This window comes from Somniosus microcephalus, chromosome 26 (genome assembly GCF_052327205.1).
Source record: "Somniosus microcephalus isolate GS21.2 chromosome 26, FLI_Smic_1.0, whole genome shotgun sequence".
Taxonomy (NCBI): Eukaryota; Metazoa; Chordata; class Chondrichthyes; order Squaliformes; family Somniosidae; genus Somniosus; species Somniosus microcephalus.
The window spans coordinates 10,925,675-10,948,129 of record NC_141012.1 but is presented as its reverse complement, the minus strand read 5'-3'; the positions used below and the strand labels follow the sequence as shown (position 1 = coordinate 10,948,129).

General features: G+C 45.3%; 2 protein-coding genes across 12 annotated transcripts in view; one reads left to right on the top strand and one right to left on the bottom strand.

The window, feature by feature from the left end:
• cep164 (centrosomal protein 164) overlaps nucleotides 1-15,003 on the bottom strand; it is a 167,186-nt gene extending 152,183 nt beyond the window's left edge. For 7 of the 11 annotated variants that reach the window (XM_085967825.1, XM_085967831.1, XM_085967834.1 and 4 more), the window contains exons 1-2: nucleotides 14,851-15,003; nucleotides 3,191-3,300 (exon numbers count right to left, since the gene is read on the bottom strand). In XM_085967825.1, the coding sequence (XP_085823951.1) occupies nucleotides 3,191-3,272 (82 nt within the window). In that variant the 5' untranslated portion in view covers nucleotides 3,273-3,300; nucleotides 14,851-15,003. Of the gene's footprint in view, nucleotides 1-3,190; nucleotides 3,301-4,384; nucleotides 4,406-4,634; nucleotides 4,740-10,969; nucleotides 11,069-14,850 lie in introns of those variants that run through there. The other 4 variants (XM_085967827.1, XM_085967828.1, XM_085967826.1 and 1 more) reach the window with 4 other exon arrangements.
• A 1,499-nt stretch (nucleotides 15,004-16,502) lies between these two features.
• bace1 (beta-secretase 1) overlaps nucleotides 16,503-22,455 on the top strand; it is a 145,049-nt gene continuing 139,096 nt past the window's right edge. The window contains exon 1 of the mRNA XM_085967824.1: nucleotides 16,503-17,133. Within this exon, the coding sequence (XP_085823950.1) occupies nucleotides 16,879-17,133 (255 nt within the window). The 5' untranslated portion in view covers nucleotides 16,503-16,878. The remainder of the gene's footprint in view (nucleotides 17,134-22,455) is intronic.

The following is a 22,455-nucleotide window of genomic DNA, read 5'->3' as shown; positions in this document are numbered from 1 at the left end:
TGCAGACTAATTATAATGGGCAATAAGGAAATGGCAGAGACATTAAACAAATACTTTATATCTGTCTTCACGGTAGAAGACACAAAAAAAATTCCGGAAATAACGGGGGAACCAAAGGTTTACAGAGAATGAGGAACTTAAAGAAATCAGTATAAGTAAAGATATAGTACTGGAGAAATTAATGGGATTAAGTGGCGACAAATACTGCATCCTAGGGTTTTAAAAGAGGTAGCTGCAGAGATAGTGGATGCACTGGTATTAATCTTCCAGAATTCCCTAGATTCTAGAACAGTCCCCAAGGATTGGTTGGTAGCAAACATAACCCCGCTATTTAAGAGAGGAAGAGAAATAACGGGAAACTATAGGCCAGTTAGCCTGACATCATTAGTAGGCAAAATGCTAGAATCTATTATTAGGGACATGGTAACGGGGCAATTAGAAAATTGTAATATGATGAGGTAGAGTCAACTTGGTTTTATGAAAGGGAAATCGTGTTTGACAAATCTGTTGAGTTTTTTGAAGATGTAACTAGTAGGATTGATAAGGGGGAACCAGTGGATGTAGTGAATTTGGATTTTCAAAAAGCATTCGGTAAAGTGCCACACAAGAGGTTATTACACAAAGTTAGGACTCAGGATTGGGGGTAATATATTACTGTAGTATGGATTGAGGATTGGTTAATGGACAGAAAACAGAGAGTAGGAATAAACTGGACTTTTTCAGGTTGGCAGGCTGTAACTAGCGGGGTGCCGCAAGGATCAGTGTTGGGGCCTCAGCTATTTACAATCTAGATTAATGATTTCGATGAAGGGACTGAGGGTAACGTATCCAAGTTTGTTGATGATACAGTGGGAAAGTAAACTGTGAGGACGCAAAGGGGCTGCAGAGAGATATAGACAGGCTGACTGAGTGGGCAAGAACAGGACAAATGGAATACAATGTGGGGAGGTGTGAAGTTATCCACTTTGGTAGGAAAAACAAAAACGCAGAATATTTTTTGAATGGTGAGAGACTGGGAAATGTTTGCATTCAGAGGGACCTGAATCACAAAGTTAACATGCAGGTACAGCAAGCAATTAGGAAAGCAAATGGTATGTTAGCTTTTGTTACAAAGGGATTAGAGTATAAGAGTAAAGAAGTCTTAAAAATTTTACAGGGCATTGGTGAGGCCACACCTGGAGTACTGTGTACAGTTCTGGGCCTAGAAATTGGGTTTTGGCGCAGCGACGGCTTTAGCGCCGGAAGTTAGTGCCGGAGCTAAGTCGCGCTGGGCGGGCCAAAAATTCACTAGTTCTGCGCCCAAACGGCTGCCGGCGCTGCTGAAAGCTGTTTGCGCCTGAAAACTGGCGCTACGCGCTGAATTGCGGCGCTATTCCGGCGCCCACTGCGGTGCGGCAGGTTCGGGAAGTGCAGGCCTCCTCCTTCCCTTAAGGAGGAGCTGCCTGCACCCGGCCGCGGCCCGCGAAAATCATTGTAAAAATGAGCCCGGCACCTCGGACAAGTGCCGGGCTTGCATCTGTCCCGGGGGGGGGGGGGGGGGGGGGGGAGAAGTCCGGGGAGGGAGCTGCGGCCAGGCGGCCGGCGGGAAAGCGGCCGGCCGCCGCGGGGCCTTTAATGCGCCGGCGCAAAGTCCAGTAAGGCACCTCTGCCAGAACGTTGCTTGCGGCTGCCACGGGCGAGGCGGCCGCAAGTCAATTTCGGAGTTCGGGCGGGTTACCATGGCAACCGGGACGCCGCGCACACCGATGACGTCATCGGTGCCGGCGCAGCGCTAACGGCCTAACGCCGATTTAGGGACCCACTCAATTTCCAAACTGGCCATAACTCCGGCGCTAGGCCCTCTAGCGCCTCAAAAGCGGCGCTAAGCCTACCGAATTTCTAGGCCCCGGTCTCCTTACCTAAGGAAAGACATATTTGCCTTAGAGGGAGTGCAACGAAGGTTCACTAGACTGGTTCCTAGGATGAGGGGATTGCCCTATGAGGAGAGATTGAGTAGACTAGCCCTATATTCCCTAGAGTTTAGAAGAATGAGAGGTGATCTAATTGAAACATAAAATTCTTAAGGGGCTTGACAGGGTTAATGCTGAGAAAAATGTTTCCCCTGGCTGGGGAATCTAGAACATGGGGTCAGTCTCAGAATAAGGGGTCGGCCATTTAGGACTGAAATGAGGAGAAATCTCTTCACTGAAAGGGTTGTGAATCTTTAGAATTCTCTACCCCAGAGGGCTGTGGATGCTCAGTCATTGAGTATATTCAAGGCAGAGGTCAATAATTTTTTGGGAACTAAGGGAATTAAGGGATATGGGGCTAGTGCGGGAAGGTGGAGATGAGGTAGAAGATCAGCCATGATCTTGTTGAATGGCGGAGCAGGCTCAAAGGGCCAATTGGCCTACTCCTGCTCCTACTTCTTATGTTCTTAATTGATAGGAGATTAATGGCTATGATTAAACAACAACTCCATTATTGTCGTATCATGCAACTACCAGGATGATAGAAGGCGAAGTAGATGAACCTTGGGGGGCGTAGATATTGAGTTGCATTGTGCCCACAAAATGGGCGCCACGCTGACAAATTAAGCAGCGGGACAGCCTGCGCCCAATCTGCATGGGTGTTCAGGCCAATGCTAAATTCGTCAGGCCCAACTTTTAGGTGTCGCAGGCTCACTGTACATTTTAATTTCATGTTTAAGGACCCCTCTGGGAAATGTGTTGCCGATGAGCGGAGCAGGTGCCGGCCAGTCCCACTCAGGGTTCATCAGCTGCCATTGTAGCCCCCCCAACAAAAGGGAAGTTGCCTTTTTGAAAAGAAAGAACATTCCTGTGGAGCCAGGACGGTGGGGACTAAATATGTGCCCTGGCCAACATTCTTCCTTCCCCCCTCCCCCCCCCACAATTCCACAGTGGTTTCCCCCAACCCCCGTTGCCCGCTCCAACCCCATTCTCGGAACCTACTTACAGGCCGCTGCCAGCGAAGCAAGCGGCCAACATTCATCATCTTCAATGCATGAGCTATCTGTGGAGGCAACGGCAGCTCGTGCATAAAATGTTAATGAGGCCCCAAGGCCCAATTTCGGGCCAGTCTCAGGCCTCCCTGTTGATGTGCGCTTTGCCTGTGCAGCGCCAAGTCTCTGCCCAATTTGCTGTTTGTGGGACTTAAAATCAATTAGCAAACACAGATCCATAGCAAATACCTTGTTCATTTGGGATGTAATTCTCATCATAATCCTCTTCCAGGATTAATTGGTCCCCTATCCGCAGTGCAGTTGCTGTCATCTCAGTTTAAAGGTATGACAGTGCTTACCTGTAGAATGAAGAAGTACAAAGTTACACTGGGCACATGAATAGAAGCACAACAGTAATATTAAAGCAAAAAACATTTCATATTCTAATTGCTAATGTGACTGCTCGGGACCGATACACGGTACAGATGCGAGAATCAAGGCCAATAAATTACTACTCCGAAACAACAGCATCGACAACAGTATCCGCCATTTCATTTGATGAAGCACTCAAGAAAGGGATCGCCTCGAACCAACTGCATTGCCTCACTGCCTCTCCACAAGCCCCCGGCACTCCCTGACCAGGGACAATCACACCCTGGTCACCAAGCACCCCAACCCTAATGTATCCAAATGTATAACCATATGTGTCGTTCACTGCACTCACATGGAAGTATTGTGAAACATCTACTAGAAGATATACTCCATATCAAACCACGTCCCAAGAGTAAATATTTTTGTACAAGATAAAAATGTAAAAAAATTAACTTCAGTACTTTTAGAAATTGAAACCATTATAAAGAATCGTAATTAGAAGATGCTGCATTTGTATATAGTGCCTTTCACAACCTCAGGATGTCACAAAGCACTATACAACCAATTAAGTACTTGTGAACGTGCCCTCTAATTTTTTTTTTTTAGGGGCCACTCATGCACGGTTTACATATTGTAAAGCCGGCAAGCCAGCTGCGCGGGATCCCTGGAGCACTGCGTGGTCGCGCAGCTTATAGCGAACATTGCTTGTGAAGTGTAATCACTGTTGTAATGTAGAGAATTACAGCAACAAATTTGCACAAAGCAAGGACCCACAAACAGCAATGAGTTCAATGATCAGACAATCCATTTTAGTGATGTTGGTTAAGAAATGCTGACCAGGACACCAGGAGAATTCCCCTGTTCATCTTTGAATTGATAACAAACCTGGGACCTGCCTAGTCTGTATGGCTCAGCTACTCAGTGCCTTAACCAATTGTGCAATTAAAGGGACCCTAATTATTTGATTTTTTAAAATGAATTTGATGAGGGGGATTCGCTCATTAACAGGCTCCACAGGAGTCTGTCACACACAGAAATAACACACCAGTGCTGCAGAATCAAATCCATTACCTCGAGATTAAAAGACCATCATAATTCACCTATGACAATGTGATAAATCACGATCGTTGGGAAGATGCGGTCGATTTAACGAAAAGTTTTCAATGAAACAAAACATGCAAATTCTTTTGCTGAAGAGAGGGGAAGACTAAAAGGATGAATAACAGCTGGTTCCACAGACACATCCGTGCTGCTAACGCTGTCCAACCAGGTCCACACAAACAATAGGATTAACCAGGATTAGGTTACATGGATTATGTACCTAGCTGTTTCGTGCACTGATTTAATGGATATCTCCGAGCTCTGCAGAATATCGGTTAGTCAGCGTGCAGTATTCAGTCACGGATGCTGCAAGTCACTAGGATTCCTACAAGTTGCAAAATAAAAGTTACCAGCAGAGTCCGTTTGAATTTTCACCACGTCTTTAGAAGTTGCATTTGTACTAAAGGCTGCACAGTTTAGTCCACAATAAAACATCCATTAGGAACTCCAAAATAAAACAAAATGGAACTATTTTTGTTTTGTACCTCTGTAAGAAGCTTAGAACAAGCCGAACATGCAACCCGAAGACAGCAATTATAGAAAACGATATGTTAAATAAGAAAACTTGTTCCCTTAGCAACCACATTACCACCAACAAACATGAAAGACTGGTGCCAATAAAAATTGCAGTCAAGACAACACTGCATGTAGTTTTTAAAAAAAGGCAACATCAGCACTGGGTGATGCAGGGGGTTTGAATGAGATTCTTTTACTTCTGTAACTTGGATTCAAATCCAGCCTGAGCTAATCGGATGAACATCTCCTCTCTCTGTCATTGGTAAAGGTGCTGCACAGACGGGCACAGTCTCAGCCCAGATTCTTGGGTCCATGTTGTAAAACTGAAAGATCACAGGAGTGAACGGGGCTAGAAATGGAAATGTCACAGTGCTGCAGCAGAGGGTGCTGTTGAGAGGCTAGGGCAGAGTAGAGGGGAGTTTTACTCTGTATCCGTCCAGGTATGCTTGATGCTGACATTGTGTGCCCTAAATAGGGTTCCATTGCCAGCACTGAAATCTCTAACATCGAGGAGCACAAAAATTCACAAGAAAAGCAAGAATCATTAACTGTCTGAATGGTTTATTTTTCAATCATTTACAAAACCACACACTTTCCCACACCGTTATTATCACGACACACGGCTTCATTTTCATTGTGCTAATAATTCTACCATCAGTTTTTAAATGAGCAGTTTTAAATTTAGACAAAATTGATCTTTTGAGGTTATACACAATATATAAAGCAAGAAACACATCCAATATGATAACTGAAATACAAAATTAACAATTCCAGGCCAACTTCAACTGAAAATGCAATTGTCTGCTTGGGTGAACTTTAGACCCGAGTTTTGAAGACTTTGCAATATGAAAATGACTTCATAAACATAGTTCTTTTGCCAGCACCATAGCAGTTTTTAACAGATAGCTATTTGAAATTCCTTATGCAGATACTGTATGTAGGATCAGTTACAGAAAGTCATTTAAAAACTATTTTGCAGAAAATGTTTCCAAGTACGGGACGTCCAGCAAGATCCTGAAAGCAGAAGATAGACCAGCTCTGAACACATGAACAGAAAGCAAAATATTGCAGATGCTAGAAATCTCAAACAAAAACAGAAAACGCTGGAAATGCTCAGCAGATCAGACAGCATTTACGGAGAAAAGAAAAAGACTTGCATTTATATAGCGCCTTTCACGGCCACCGAATGTCCCAAAGCGCTTTACAGCCAATTAAGTACTTTTTGAAGTGTGGTCACTATTGTAATGTAGGAAACGTGGCAGCCAATTTGCGCACAGCAAGCTCTCACAAACAGCAATGTGATAATGACCAGACAATCTGTTTTAGTGATGTTGATTGAGGGATAAATATTGGCCCAGGACTCCGGGGATAACTCTCCTTCGAGACCAGAGCACAAAGTCTAGGCTGACACGCTAGCGCAGTGCTGAGGGAGTGCTGCACTGTCGGAGGTGCCATCCGAGGCATTAAACCGAGGCCCAGTCTGCACTCTCAGCTGGATGTAAAAGATCCGATGGCACTATTTTGAAGAAGATCAGGGGAGTCGGCCAATACTTATCCCTCAACCAGCATCATTAAAAAACAGATTATCTGGCCATCATCACATTGCTGTTTGTGGGAGCTTGCTGTGCGCAGATTGGCTGCTGTGTTTCCTACACTACAGCAGTGACTACACTTCAAAAAGTACTTCATTGGCTGTAAAGCGCTTTGGGACATTGAGGTCGTGAAAGGCACTATATAAATGCAAGACTTTTGTTGATCAAACCTTCCTGTAGGCGCAGTACAGTTTCCTCACCACATGGGGATGCCAAATCACCACTTGGTTTAGGGATGGAATGCCAGCTTGTCCAGGCCTGTGCCAGCATAGCGCCAGTCTTTTGCTGGTTCAGGCAGGGCGAACAGACGCCAGTCTAATCTGATCTACAGTTAACTGCTCAGAGCATAGCAAACATACAGTTATCCGCCCAGTCTAGTCAGTAACATTGCCTGCCATCTTTTGGCAAGTTTAAATGTGGGTGGAATCATGAACAGGCAGGAAAAAATGAGGGGAAAAAATGCTTAAGCTATCTGCTGGACAGTGCAACCTCACCCTCCCAAATCAGTCCAAAGATGTGCGGGTTAGGTTGATTGGCTATGATAAAAATTGACCCTTAGTGTTAGGGGGATTAAATACGTGGGGTTACGGGGATAGGGTGGGATATGTGTTGGTGTAGGGGTTACGGGGATCGGGTGGGATATGTGTCGGTGCAGGCTCGATGGGCCGAAATGGCCTCTATCTGCACTGTGGGGTTTCTGTGATTTCTGTGATAGTTATGGGGGAAGGGGAGGGGAGGCAAAAAAATATGATAGCTGGTCGTCGGCAAAAACTCAAGAGAATTTCCTCACCGACTCCATAAGGCAATGAAACAAGCTCCAGGAAACCATGGTCACCCTGTATCATGTCTCGTGTTCTTTGGTGATGGTGAAACTCATGTAACATCTTAGTAACCTTAATAACTAATGCCTCTGCATAACAAGTTAACGTAGTAAATGGGGAGAAACAGACCTTTCATTTTAAAAGAAAGTATCAAATTCAGGTGTCTAGTTTATGTTTGCGAAGTTTCTGGGCACACCAATCAAAAAGCAGAACGTGTGGCAACCCTATCTGTATCGGCACGAGATCTCACACACACAGTAGGTGCAGTGTTAACGTTGAATAAAAGATAACTACAATTTAAGATGACTGGCAAAAGAACCAGAGGTGACATGAGGAAAAACTTTTTTTTACGCAAATGAGTGGTTAGGATTTGGAATGCGCTGCCTGATAGGGCGGTGGATACAGAGTCAATAGTAGCCTTCAAAAGGGAATTGGAGAAATACTTGAAGAAGAAAACATTGCAGGATATGGGGAAAGAGCGGGGAGTGGGACTGACTGGATTGCTCTTCGAAAGAGCCGGCGCAGACTCGATGGGCCGAATGGCCTCCTTTTGTACTGTGCTATTCGATGATACTAATGTTGCTTCAGTTATCATGTGCTGCGGTTGTATTGCAGCTGGGCCTGCGGATCTAACTGTGCTGCTCTCCTGCGTTTAATGTGCAGTCTTCCTGAAAACAGCTGCCCTGGGGGGGCGGTACTGCATTAAAACTGGATGGCATTTTGGCCAGTACTCATGTGCAGCACAGTGACACCACGATACTGCGTCACAACATCACAACAGAGAAAACAGGAGCGCGAGTGAACAAGTTGCATCGTGTCATCGGTGCCAGAGCACTTCACTGCCACTGGAGAACTACACTTACTGACCTCCCCCCTCCCTAGGAAAGCCAGCTACAATCAGAAAGACCTGGTGAAAAATGGGTCTTCTTGGCCACTGATTTGAAAAAGTCTGGTAGGTTTATTCTGATGTGGATGCTGGCTGTGAGGAAACCGTGGTATGGATTCCTGCGGACCAAGTACAATATAAAAGCAGCTTGCATTCTTAAATTCTAAAGAATGTGTTGTGTACTTCAGTGCAGACAGCTGTCTGTAATTGCAAGAGATATATATACACACACACACACACACACACACACATACATAAACAAGGACAAGATGGATAAAGCAATAAGGCTACAATTTGATCACGGTGATGTTAACTGTTCCTGTTGATTAGATTGTGGGCACAGCGTTAACATCAAGCATGGCCAGATCAGTCACCCCATGGGTTAGGTGCATACTGAAGCTCCCCGTGTAAAGAAAGAAAGACTTGCATTTATATAGCGCCTTTCATGACTTCAGGACGTCCCAAAGTGCTTTACAGCCAATGAAGTTCTTCTGAAGTGTAGTCACTGTTGTAATGTGGAAACGCAGCAGCCAATTTGCACACAGCAAGCTCCCACAAACAGCAATGTGATAATGACCAGATCATCTCTTTTAGTGATGTTGATTGAGGAACAAATATTGGCCAGGACACCGGGGAGAACGCACTGCTCTTCTCCGAAGCAGTGCCGTGGGATCTTTTATGTCTACCCGAGAGGGCAGACGCTCAGTTTAACGTCTCACAAGAGAGACATGGATGAGAAAGGTGATTCAGTTGATCCAGAAAGAACCTATAGTCATCCCATCACAGCATGTGATATAAATGATGCCAGGGATTTTGCCACGACTGCTCTATGCAGAATCCCGCTACGCTGGTTGATCCCCTTACCGTGAAGAACAATCTGCTATCAGTCCGAAATCTGCCTTTTGCTAGTTGAATCTGCATCACATTGTCCTACTGTTGTGCTTTAGGTTTACTATTTTAAATACGTCCACAAGATCCCCTCTGTTTTTAAGGCTGAATAGTCTAAACTTTTCCACTTTTCCTCAGCTTAGTCTTCTGACATTAGGCATCAGATTCATGGTCCTCTTCAGCACCACCACTAAGGCTTCAATGTCAACCCTTGTTTCTTGGTGACACCCGAACTCAGGGAGTGCTTCTTAGCATCATAGAATGATACAGCACAGAATGAGGCCATTCGGCCCATTGTGCCTGTGCCAGCTCTTTGGTAGAGCTCTCCAATTAGTTCCACTCCCCTGTTCTTTCCCCGTAGTCCTGCAATTTTCTCCCTTTCAAGTATTTATCCAATTCCCTTCTGAAAGTTACTATTGAATCTGCTTCCACCGCCCTTTCAGGCAGCGCGTTCCAGATCACAACTCGTTGCGTAAAAACAATTCTCCTCATCTCACGTCTGGCTCTGCTTTGTTGTGCGACACCAGTTCATCCTTTAATCAAAGTCATTTACAGTTCACTTGGATGAACAGGCCACTGTATCCACCTTAATAACTGCCGTTGGCGAGATTTAAAACTTCTTTTGACCAATGGGTTGAATGTTTCTTCGCTCCAAATTGTCAAAATCCTCATTAATTAAGTTGGGCAAATCTCAATGTACACCTAGGAAGCTTGGGTCCGCACTTTTAAACTGCAGTCTTAGAAGCAATAAAAGGTAGTTGATGTGGGAGGGAGAAATGTCACGTTGCCCCAATCCCAACCTCCTATATCAGAGCTTATGTCTACACATTAGGAAATACTTAGAGAAGAAACAGCACTGAAATATATTTTTGCCGTTACAAAATTGTAACATCAAAGTAACATGGCAAAAGTAGCTTGAACAAATCTTGGGCTGCAAGAGTTGCATCAAGATTCAAGATATAAAGAAGTCATAAAATGCTGGAAATCTGATAGAAGACACAGAAAATACTATGAGTATACATACAGCAGGTCAGTCAGCATCTGAAAGCGAGAGATTGGTGGGACATTTTCTCAGAACTCATTCTGGCCGAATGGCCTCCTACAATTCTAATGATTGCCTGAAATAACCAATTTCAGTTACGTTCATGATACTGATCCCAGATCCAAGCGCTCCTCCAATTCTGGCCTCTTGGGAATCCCCAATTTCCATCATCCCACTATTGGCAGCCGTTCCTTCAGCTGCCTAGGACTTAATCTCTGGAGTTCCCTCCCTAAACCTCTTGGCTCTCTACCTCTCTCTCCTCCCTTAAGACGCTCCTTAAAACCTACCTCTTTGACTAAGCTCCTGTCAACACCCCCTAATGTGGCTCGGTGTCAAATTTTGTTTGATAACGCTCCTGTGAAACGCCTTGGGACGTTTTACTATGTTGAAGGTGCTATAGAAATACAAGTTGTTGTTGATAAATTGCTTCAGTAATTACAATTAGCAAACACCAGAACCCGAGCTACCTCTCGAGTAATGCAACAGAACACCCAGTTGTGTTTTATATATTTCCTGCAATTCCATTGAACCTGTCATTGCTGCATCTTTCTATTAATTGTATAATAATAAATAGACAGAGAATTTGAATACACCTCCTCAATTTATATTCTATTTACGACCCTGGTAACACATTTTTCAAAAGGAATTTCTTTTTAGCCTAAGAAAAATCAGTTGAAATCGCTCTGTGACGGCAAATTGTCTTTGCGATTTCATTCCGTGCTATTCATGTGGTTACCAAGGATCAAGGAGAGATATTTTACAGTCACAATTGGCCAATAACAGTGCTAAAAGCCAATCAGCAGTGGTTACCATGGAAATCATGTGGTTACCAGGGATCAAGAAGCCATTGCTGTGAACTGAAATCGACCGAATCCTTGTTCCCACCTTTACCAGCATTGGTCCAGAGCCCTGTCAATCAAATATAGAACAATCGGGTCAATTGCGCTCTCACCGCAACCAATGAGATCCCTAGAAAGTGACACAAGCACCTGATCACTAATGGCCAATGAGTGCACTAGAAGGGATTATATAATGAGGTTTTCCTAATTTGAATAGTTAGGATTGTTTTTTTAAATGCACCTTTCTTTTAATCCAATTTTTCTCTTCTGAAGGTACGGACTCTTGCTGGGGTACAGTTCCATCGCTGCTACCTGCCCTCTAGTAGTTTGCCTAAGTGGCCATTACTCACGTGAACCCAGATAGTAAATGGCAACAGGAAATTTGACCTCGAATGCATCACTGATGAATGCAAATCTAATTTCACCCAACATCCACATGTGCACTTTCGAGCCAGTATCACCAGGAAGTGGGAACCCTGGCCGATTTGTGTAAACATGGTGTGAAGATGCCGGTGTTGGACTGGGCAGCGCTCCGAAAGCTTGTGATTTCAAATAAAACTGTTGGACTATAACCTGGTGTTGTGTGACTTCTTAGATTTGTGTAAAGCCCAGACCACCCAGCACATACCACGGAGCAAGCCTGCGAGCTCAATAACAGGCTACAGCACACGTACAGAAACACAACCCAGACAATGTTAACACATTTTTAAGAACTATATAATTACTAAAATACTGTGTCCAGGCAAAGCTCAAGTTCGGAAGGACACAATCCATATTTGTATTCCTGTTTTTCTTTTAGTTTAAATGGACACACCCGCCATTACACTTAACTGAAATCATGCGACAATACAATATTAGATATACGTTTTCTAATATAGCTGATTAAATTCTAATTTACCTGCCTCCTAGTGTGTACCCCTCCAAATAAACCACTTTTGCCTTTGCAGCCTCAAGAGTCCATACTACAGCATTACCTCTACGAATCTGTTAGCACAAAGGCAGTGAACTGGTATAATCAGACCACATTAGCCAATTAGTCTGTGTACTAAAATAATGTCAAATATTCGCTATGACAACTCGATATGGTATGTAAATAAAATATTTATACAGCTTATGGATCAATCACCACAATATGGCTTGTTTGATGGGATCAATTCACTGTATAAATAGATATAAACTTGAGGTCCATCTTTTAAATACTGTGCTCACAGGACCAACAACAACTTGTATTTATATAGTGCCTATAACCATCTCAAGGTGCTTCACAGGAGCATTATCAAACAAAATTTGACACATAAGGAGATATTAGGACAGAAGACCAAAAGCTTGGTCAAAGATTCAGGTTTTAAGGTGCGTCTTAAGGGAGAGTGAGGTAAAGGGGTTTCGGGAGGGAATTCAGAGCTTAGGACCTTGCAACAGAAAGCACGGCCGCTGATGGTGAAGTGATTCTGTAGCCTCTATATCGAGCATTTATGCATAAATAGTGATTGTGCTGCTGTCTAAATGGAGTTCCCTCATAAAAAACATACACTGGAGTCAGAAATAAACAAGAATTTTTTAAAAAAAGAGACAAATCGTGAGCGAGACCCAAACTGGGCACTTGGGATTGCGAAGGTCTTTAAAGTAAGATTGAAAGAAACCCTGGCATGGTCAGTTTGAAGAGATTCTTTGCTCAATCTCCAATAATGAAGAATTGTGCAGTGTCAGGAGATGAACTCATAAATAGGACTCAAGATATAAACCCTAAAGTTAATGCAAAGATTCCAGTATATAGGACTGCAGCAAACCAATCTTGAATGGAAGATGGTACCACAATATTTATATTATAAATCTTGTCTAAATGTTTGCCCAATCTCTTATTTTTTGTTTGCTAAAAGAGATGAAAATTGTACCCCTCTAAGCCTACTTAAGGTTTGAGGCAGGGCTGTGATATTGTGGTACAGTTGTCCATTCAAGATTTAGACAAGATTATATAAATACGCAACTTAACAATTCATTACGTCACAAGTGCATGTCATCATAGCAAAATGTGGCACATGTCTCGTTCTCCCACTCAGTCCCCTCCCTAAATGTTGTTTAAGAATGACAATGTGATGTAGAAATACTCTGGCTCAGCTGTAAACTATCACTCCACTCGACAGAGCAAGGACCGTCATCCAATAGTACAGATTAAGTTTCTAAAGCAAGGACTGCCCCAGGTCAAACTGAATGTTTGTGCGCATTAATTTCCTTCCTATTTCCCAACTTAAGATCATAATCTGACTGATTTGCACAGAAATGCTTTGTTATTTAAAATTGCCACTGAACATTTTCTACAGCTTGTAGCCTGCTTGATGGATGATACAGTGGCTGGGATATACAGAACTACTGTAGATTGGCTTAAATTCACAGACACTGCATGACATTGAATAGGGAGATATAGATATAGGGTGGGGGGGAGACATGGAATGGACGGGGGGCATGGACAGGGCGATGGGGTGGACAGGGGAGATCGGGGAAAGGGGTTATAGGTAGAGGGGCATGGGGTGTGGGTATAGGGAGTTAGGGGATGGGTGATGTTGGTTAGGGGGATGGGTATAGGAGGTTGGGCAGTTAGGGGGGTGGGGGATGAGGGGATTTGGGGGGGTGAGTGTGTGGAGATGGGGGGTTGGTTAGGGGAGTATGGGAGGGAGTGGGGGGTTTTAAGGGGTATGAGGGGTGTTTGGGCGTAGAGCGAGGCCGCTCGGATCTCCTCGCTCTGGTGGGTATATGTGGGTGGGAGTGTAGGGGGAGTGTGGCGATGAGGGTGGGTGTTAGGGGGGGGTTTAGGGTGTTGGAGCTGCAGGGTTAGGGGGTGTCAGGAGATGGGGGTATAGGGTAAGTGTGGGGACGGGGGTATAGGGTTAGGGGGTGGGGCTGTGGTGATGGGGGGGTTTAGGGTACAGGGTTGGGGTGGTGTCGGGAGGATGGGGAGTATAGGGTTATGGGGTGTCGGGGGTTTAGGGGCAAGGGGAGGAGTGGGGGTTTAGGGTTAGGGGGTGTTGGGGAGGGTGCGCTGCATTCTGGATCGCCTCCTCACTCCTGGTGGGTGCAGGGGATGTGGGAAGGGTGTTGGTGATGCGGGGGGGGGGGGGGTTAGGGGATGCGGGGGGGGTTATTGGGGATCGGGGGGGTTATTGGGGATCGGGAGGTTATTGGGGATCGGGGGGGTTATTGGGGATCGGGGGGGGTTATTGGGGATGGGGGGGTGATTGGGGATCGGGGGGGGTTATTGGGGATCGGGGGGGTGACTGGGGATCGGGGGGGGTGACTGGGGATCGGGGGGGTTATTCGGGGATCGGGGGGTGACTGGGGATCGGGGGGGTGACTGGGGATCGGGGGGTTATTGGGGATCGGGGGGGTTATTGGGGATCGGGGGGTTATTGGGGATCGGGAGGTTATTGGGGATAGGGGGGGGTTATTGGGGATGGGGGGGTGATTGGGGATGGGGGGTGATTGGGGGATCGGGAGGTTATTGGGGATCGGGGGGGGTGATTGGGATGGGGGGGTGATTGGGGATCGGGGGGGGGTTATTGGGGATCGGGGGGGTTATTGGGGATCGGGGGGGTTATTGGGGATCGGGGGCGTTAATGGGGATGGGGGGTGATTGGGGATCGGGGGGTGATTGGGGGGTTTATTGGAGATTGAGGTTGCTGTGACGAAGTGTTGGGGATTGGGGGGCTGTTGTGAGGGGGTGTTGATGGGGTGGGGGGGGGGAGACAGTGTATGAGGGGGTTTTGGGGCACAGTGCCAGTGACGGCCGCCGCCGCTCCGGATCGCCTCCTCTCACCGCCGATGGTAACATAGCAACCACCGCCGCCACCGGCCGCTTACCCGAGCCTCAGCACACCGCCTCGGATTCCGGCTCCCCCGGGCCCCGGGCTCCCCCCCGCCGGCCCGCCGCTCTCCAACCCGCTCCTCACAGGATTTACCGTAAAGCACACAACAAAAAATAAATAATCAACTGCTTCCGGCGCCACAGTTCAAACCAAGCCAAGACTCCTCCCGCCCCCCGCCACTCCTTCATCCGCGCTCTGATTGGCTGAAAGCGCAGGCGCACTCGGCTGAGAGCTGGATTCTGAATGGCTGCTTCAGCTGTCAGTCAAATGAGCAGGTCGCCCACCCTGGAAACAACTGCGCACGCGCGGCGCTGTCGCGGAGCCTGCTGGGAGTTGTAGTTTTACAGCCTCCCCAGGCAGCTGCGGACAAGGGAGAAAGAGGGGAATAGAAACATAGAAGATAGGAGCAGGAGTAGGCCATTCGGCCCCTCGAGCCTGTTCCACCATTTAATGAGATCATGGCTGATCATCCAAATTCAGTACCCTGTCCCTGCCTTCTCCCATAGCCCTTGATCCTTTAGCCTTAAGAAATATATCTAACTCCTTCTTGAATATATTTAATGAATTGGCCTCCACTGCCTTCTGTGGTAGAGAATTCCACAGGTTCCCCATCTCTGGGTGAAATAAATCCTCCTCATCTCAGTCCTAAATGGCTTACCCCTTACCCTTAGACTGTGACCCCTGGTTCTGGACTCCCCCGCCATCGGGAACACCCTTCCTGCATCTAGTCTGTCTAGTCCTGTTAGAATTTTATAAGTTTCAATGAGATCCCCTCTCATTCTTCTAAACTCCAGTGAGTATAAGCCCAATCGACCCAATCTCTCTTCATACGTCATTCCTGCCATCCCAGGTATCAGTCTGGTGAATCTTCACTGCACTCCCTCCATGGCAAGAACATCCTTCCTCAGATAAGGTGACCAAAACTGCACACAATACCCAAGGTGTGGTCTCACCAAGGCCCTGTACAACTGCAGCAAGACATCCTTGCTCCTGTACTCAAATCCTCTCGCTATGAAGGCCAAAATACCATTTGCCTTCTTAACCACCTGCTGCACCTGCATGCTTACCTTCAGCGACTGGTGCACAAGGACACCCAGGTCTTGTTGCACTTCCCCTTCTCCCAATCTATTGCCGTTCAGATAATAATCTGCCTTCCTGTTTTTGCCACCAAAGTGGATAACCTTGCATTTATCCACATTATACTGCATCTGCCATGCTTCTGCCCAATCACCCAACCTGTCCAAATCATACTGGAGTTTCTCGGCATCCTCTACACAAAGGGGATACAAAAGGATCTAAGCACCAGCGCTTCCAGAAATATCCCAGGCAGTCTTATTGCAAGCCGATCCTTCAGATGCAGAAAGAAGTCGGACAAGACTCTAGATTAGAGAGATTTATTTGGAAAATTAGAGAGATTTGTTTGCATGCATCCTTCGGTGCAACAGCAGGTTGTATCATTTCCAGAGATTGTATGTGTGTGTGTGATGCACAAATAGAAATGCACCAGGAGGAGGCACTTGGAGCCACAGAAGACCCCCAAACGTTACAGTAATAAATGAGAAACTACAACACCCAGAGAGCTTTCTCAACCTTGCTCCCCCCTTCTTTTCCCAGCGTCATTCCTGTATTTTATTGTATCCACAATAGTTCTTCCGCTGGAGTGGGGAAGCAGAGGGACAGTGGGAAGACTGTACAGGGTGTGCTGATGCTGCCTCTGTCGAAACCCAGCTCTGTTTATTCTCCCGATCCACCAGCTAAAAGAGTGTAATGGTTCAAGATAATGGCATTTTCTGTCGCTTTCCAGACTCTCCAGAAAGACCCATAAATGGAAAAGAGTAATGATATTTTAATCTTTAGCCTTTAAAAAAAAAATCCATCAATGAAGCAACCGACGCTGAGCGTTGCCTTTCTCCCAAATCTCTCAATGTAGTGCGAGAGGGGGTTGAATAGATATTTTTTGGGGAGGCAATTGCACTTGTATTTTAAAACAACAGAGAGAGAGAGAGAAAGAAGTGTTATCGAAATGAATTTTTGTCCCGTTTCTCGTTTTCTGCTGGCGCTTTGCTCTTTGACTGATTTGTTGTGTTGCAATGGAGAGCCGTCAGGGATCAGGGTCCCTCTGAAAAATGACATCGGGGTCTCTAGCAGGTTGCCCAGGGCTGCTGATGAAACTGATCGTAGACAAAGTATCAATTTCATGGATATGGTTGATAACCTGCGAGGCAAATCCGGACAGGGATATTATGTGGAGATGACAATAGGGACACCCCCTCAGAAGGTAAGATTGGGGCTTTTTTAATATATAAATCATAAAGTTTTATATACATATATTTATGTATATATGAATTGCATCAATAATGACATATGTTTTCTGTACAGTAAATTGTATCCAGCAATACTGATAATAACAAGTTATCGAGATACAGTAACAATATTGTCTATATCTAATCATTTGCATTAGTACTAAGTAATTGTTACTGTTAATCATTACAATCTAATCCAGCAATACCAGTTTTCTCAATTTTTGTTACTTTTACAGTACCATACCTTTTCTTTTGAAAGTAGTACATTTGGTTCCAACCTGTTTTCAAATTAAAGGACCGACTTAAAAGAAAGTAAAGCCTCTGTCCAATCTTTTTCCACGATACCGTGACATAAATCGTATCGGAGCACATTGCTGTGTCGCTTGCACGTAATGCCACCGTGCCAAATACGATGCCCCATTCTTCTCCCTTCTTAAACATTAAAAAAAAAGGTTTGTCAAACACTTACTCATCAAAATGTCCTTTAACAGAAAGGTTTCATTTTTGAAACTAGCATAAAATTGACAAATAGATTTGGGAATAATTACACCTCAGTTCCACCCAAAATCAATGTTTGTACTGAGGCAGCAGGCTGCTAATTTCTTCAAATGCAAAGAGGATTTTTTTCAGTTGCTGGAAATCCCCTTAAGTTAGACTTCTTGTAAATCAGTGTAAAAACAAAATAAACAGAGTCTGGCTCTGAGATGTAAGAGGGGTTCCTTCCTCTGATGGCTTAGAATCTTAGAATGGTTACAGAGCAGAAGGAGGCCATTCGGCCCGTCGAGCCCGTGCCGGCTCTCTCTGTAAGAGCACTTCAGCTAGTCCCACTCCCCCGCCCTTTCCCCGTAGCCCTGCAAAATTTTTTCCTTCAGGTACTTATCCAACTCCCTTTTGAAAGCCACGATTGAATCTGCCTCCACCACCCTTTCAGGCAGTGCATTCCAGATCATAACCACTCGCTGCATAAAAAAGTTTTTCCTCATGTCGCCTTTGGTTCTTCTGCCAATCACCTTATCTGTGTCCTCTGGTTATCAACCCTTCCGCCAATGGGAACAGTTTCTCTCTATCTGTCTAGACCCCTCATGATTTTGAATACCTCTATCAAATCTCCTCTCAATCTTCTCTGCTCTAAGGAGAACAACCCCAGCTTCTCCAGTCTATCCACGTAACCGAAGTCCCTCATCCCTGGAACCATTCATGTAAATCTTTTCTGCACCCTCTCTAAGGCCGTCACATCCTTTCTAAAGTGCGATGCCCAGAATTGGACACAATACTCCAGTTGAGGCCGAACCAGTGTTTCATAAAGGTTCATCATAACTTCTTTGCTTTTGTACTGCGATGTCCTCTTGAAGTCTATCACTATCCTCCTCACTGTTCACTATGCTTCCACGTTTTGTGTCATCTGCAAATTTTGAAATTGTGCCCTGTACACCCAAGTCCAAGTCATTAATATATATCAAGAAAAGCAGTGGTCCTAGTACCGACCCCTGGGAAACACCGCTGTATACCGTCCTCCAGTCCGAAAAACAACCGTTCACCTCTACTCTCTGTTTCCTGTCACTTCGCCAATTCCGTATACATGCTACCACTGCCCCTTTTATTCCATGGGCTTCAACTTTGCTGGCAAGCCTATTATGTGGTACTTTATCAAACGCCTTTTGGATGCTTAGGTGGTAAGCGTATTGTCCAGTACAGAACTCAGTCGTATACACCAAAAAAGCACCAGAATTGATCCCTTATCTGTGCTGAGTTATCTGATATCAATCCTAGGGATCTACAATGGGCCTCAGGGTTGCTGTGCTGGGGAAGGGATTGAAGAAGTTGGCCAGGATTCCCATTACTGATTGCAATCCAGTGACTTCTGTTGGAGGGTGAAGGCAGTTTCAGGCTTGGTTGTGATGCCGCCATAGTTGAACTCAATGTCTAGTCTCAAACATGAGGAATGTTTAAGTATTAATCTTAATCTTAAAATAACGTTCAATTAATAATTTCATCGGTGCAAACTTCTCATCCTCCGACTCTCTTTTGCATCAACTCAGAGGTTCCCGGTACTCATTTTCATTACAAGAAATGATCTTCTCCACTGATCAACCGACCCTATACTTTCACCTTTTGGTGATGATTCCACCGTGCAGTCTACAACCTTCCTCCTCCCGATCAAATGTCCTTTTACACACAATCTCCATTCCTCTTGCAGTCCAGTGCCTGGATTGTTAACTCTTGATCTCACGAATTGGGCGGGCAGATAAAAATCTTGCTCCTTTCAATTCTCCAAAAACACTTTCTTCACGTCTCTTGTAACCATTCCAAAACACTCCTGCCCGGCCTCCCACATTCTACACTACGTAAACTTGAGGTCATCCAAAACTCGGCTGCCCGTGTCCTAACTTGCACCAAGTCCCGTTCACCCATTACCCCTGTGCTCGCTGACCTACATTGGCTCCCGGTTAAGCAATGCCTTGATTTCAAAATTCTCATCCTCGTTTTGAAATCCCTCCATGGCCTCGCCCCTCCCTCTCTCTGTAATCTTCTCCCGCCCCACAACCCCCCCCCCCCCCAAGATATCTGCGCTCCTCTAATTCTGCCCTCTTGAGCATCCCTGATTATAATCGCTCAACCGTTGGTGGCCGTGCCTTCTGTTGCCTGGGCCCTAAGCACTGGAATTTCCTGCAAAACCCCATCGCCTCTCTACCTCCCTTTCCTTTAAGACGCTCCTTAAAACCTCTTTGACCAAGCTTTTGGTCACCTGCCCTAATTTCTCCTTAATAACAACAGAAAATGCTGGAAAAACTCAGCAGGCCAGGCAGCATCCGTGGAGAGAGAAATAGAGTCAACGTTTCAGGTCGAAACCCTTCGTCGGGACTAATTTCTCCTTATGTGGCTTGGTGTCAATTTTTTTGTCTTATAATACTCCTGAAGCGCCTTGGGACGTTTTACTACGTTAAAGGCGTTATATAAATACAAGTTGTTGTTGTTGTATAACAGTAGCTATCACCTTTAATTGCTTCTCCCTTAACCCTTCTTCATCTAGATATTCTTGGTCTCACTATCTCCTCTGATTCCAAACGGAACTCTCAAGTTTCCTCTATGAGTAATTCTGCCACCAAACGGCTCATTTCCTTATTTGGCCAACCACTTCTTTTGCCATCAACAACTATATACCTAATTGCCACGTCCATTTATGACTTGTATCCTGTTTCCATATCTGGACAGGCTCTTCTAACATTTCAGTTACACCCATGGACAGGCCCAAGAAAAAGTTTGTCATGATAGGAGGCCCAAATCTCATCCCTAACCACCAACCCCCGTCTTTCGATCAAAACCATCCTTGCCCTACTCCATTTTCTGAATGCTATGGTCAGTGCTTCTCTGCATTTTCCTCTCATGTTCCTCCTAAGCATCAAATACTCTTCATCCTGCAATATTCAGACTGTTAAAACCAAAGTTTGTCATCAACTAATCACCACCCCCAACTCGCTTTTACTCTTTTCGCTTTTGGCATTGCCCTGAACTTTGTGCCTTGACCTTTCACCTAGGTTTCTCAATTTAAAAAAAATACAGCTTGAATTGTCTGTGAGCCGATGGTGTCTGTCCCCGTACCACATCCAATCAAAGAAAGGTGTGGGACTGCCGCCACCTTTTCCTTCAGTCCATGCGCACTGAAAATGGCAGTGTTTGTCATAAAAAGTTACAAGTAAAATTGCAACATTAGTGACTCAGTTTACAAACTCCAAATTAAGGTGCAGAGTTCCTCTGTAAAATCTGGAAAGACTTGTGAGATGTGGTGATGCAGAGCCAGTAGATCCCATAGCATGTGGCCTGGGGCTTAGGGAGAAAGCAGAAGGATGCGAAAGCCCTTGTGGAGTTTTATTCCTAAATATTGAACCCTCCTGAGAATTCATCACAAGCTCTGTGTGAATACATCAACAAAAGTCCTGTGGTGCATTAATTCCACCGTTACACACATAGGAGGAGGAGAGGAACAGGGCCAGCACATTCGTAGTAGGCCGTCCTGCCAAGTCAAAGCCTATTTGGGGTAGCAAGCAGCTTGAAACCTGAGAACCGGGACCGAAGGATGTTCTTGTGTTGAGCATTGTTTAGTTGGGGAGGGAGGTTAGTTTTAGGACTTTTTGTACAGGCATTGTTGTAGTCATAAAATTAGCAGTGCAGTATTTAGGTGTTGTAAACTTCTAGGTAGTTGTGAACAGGTTGTTTTGACCCAATAGTTCTGAGTTTATTCAGTGACCTTTGATCGGTTTAGTTGAGACTAACCCAAGGTCAGTTCACGCAATCATCTTAGAACAACGTTGCAAACTGTTGACAAATGAGTTAATATTTGACATTTTTGCAGTAGCACAAAAACTGAATACCAGCTTTAAAGGCACAATTATATATCCAATTATGGTCTTACAACACCCTTTATTTTGTTGCATTTGGACTAGGTTGCTTTGGGATAGTACACCATAGCACTGTCCTCTTTTACCATTGGTCTTTGCTCCAATCCAGCCCAGACCAATGGAATGAAAGAATCTTCTCTCTGTCATCTAAGGACTCGAAGGGAAAGGAGTTTGAAAAGTCTTAACCCATTCTTAGTAGGCACAGGTTCCAAAAAAATTCCATAATTTTGCATAAACATACATCGGTCTTTCACGCCGACATCACCATTTTTGGACGCACGGTCAATGGGCTGGATTTTGATACTGGAGGCGTGTAGGAGGCGGGACTACAACTTTCGGGGTTGTAGTCCCGCCTCCATCGAGTTGTGGCCAACCCACGCGATTTTCATTTGATTGACCTTGTTGAGCCCGCCCAGCCCGCTCAGCAGGCCAATTAAGGGCCACCCGGCAACAGGTGACGTCACAGATTGACATTTCATCTGTCAAGAGCTTTTGACAGATGAAATATCAGCGTTTGACAGCTCTTTGAAGCTATCAAACACTGACAATCTGTACTCCAAGTTAATTCCTTCCTCTCAGGCTGATTTAGAGATCTCTCCAGAACAGAAAGCTGAATGCTGCAACTTTTGACAGCTCGCGGCCATTCTGCTTTCTGTGCCGGTGAAATGAGGGACTCTCGAGACCTGAAGGAAGGAAGGCTGTAAAGGTAAGTAAAACTTCTTTAAACACTTTACACACACCAAACACACTTACCTCTGCACTCATGCACCCATCACTCACCTGAACACCAGACATCTCGAACCCGCCAAGCTCTTCAGCCTGACGGTCCGCCTCGCAAACTTGGCGTGGTTTGGAGCCGTCGGGAATCCCACACTTCAGGGATAAAAATAGAGATTAGGC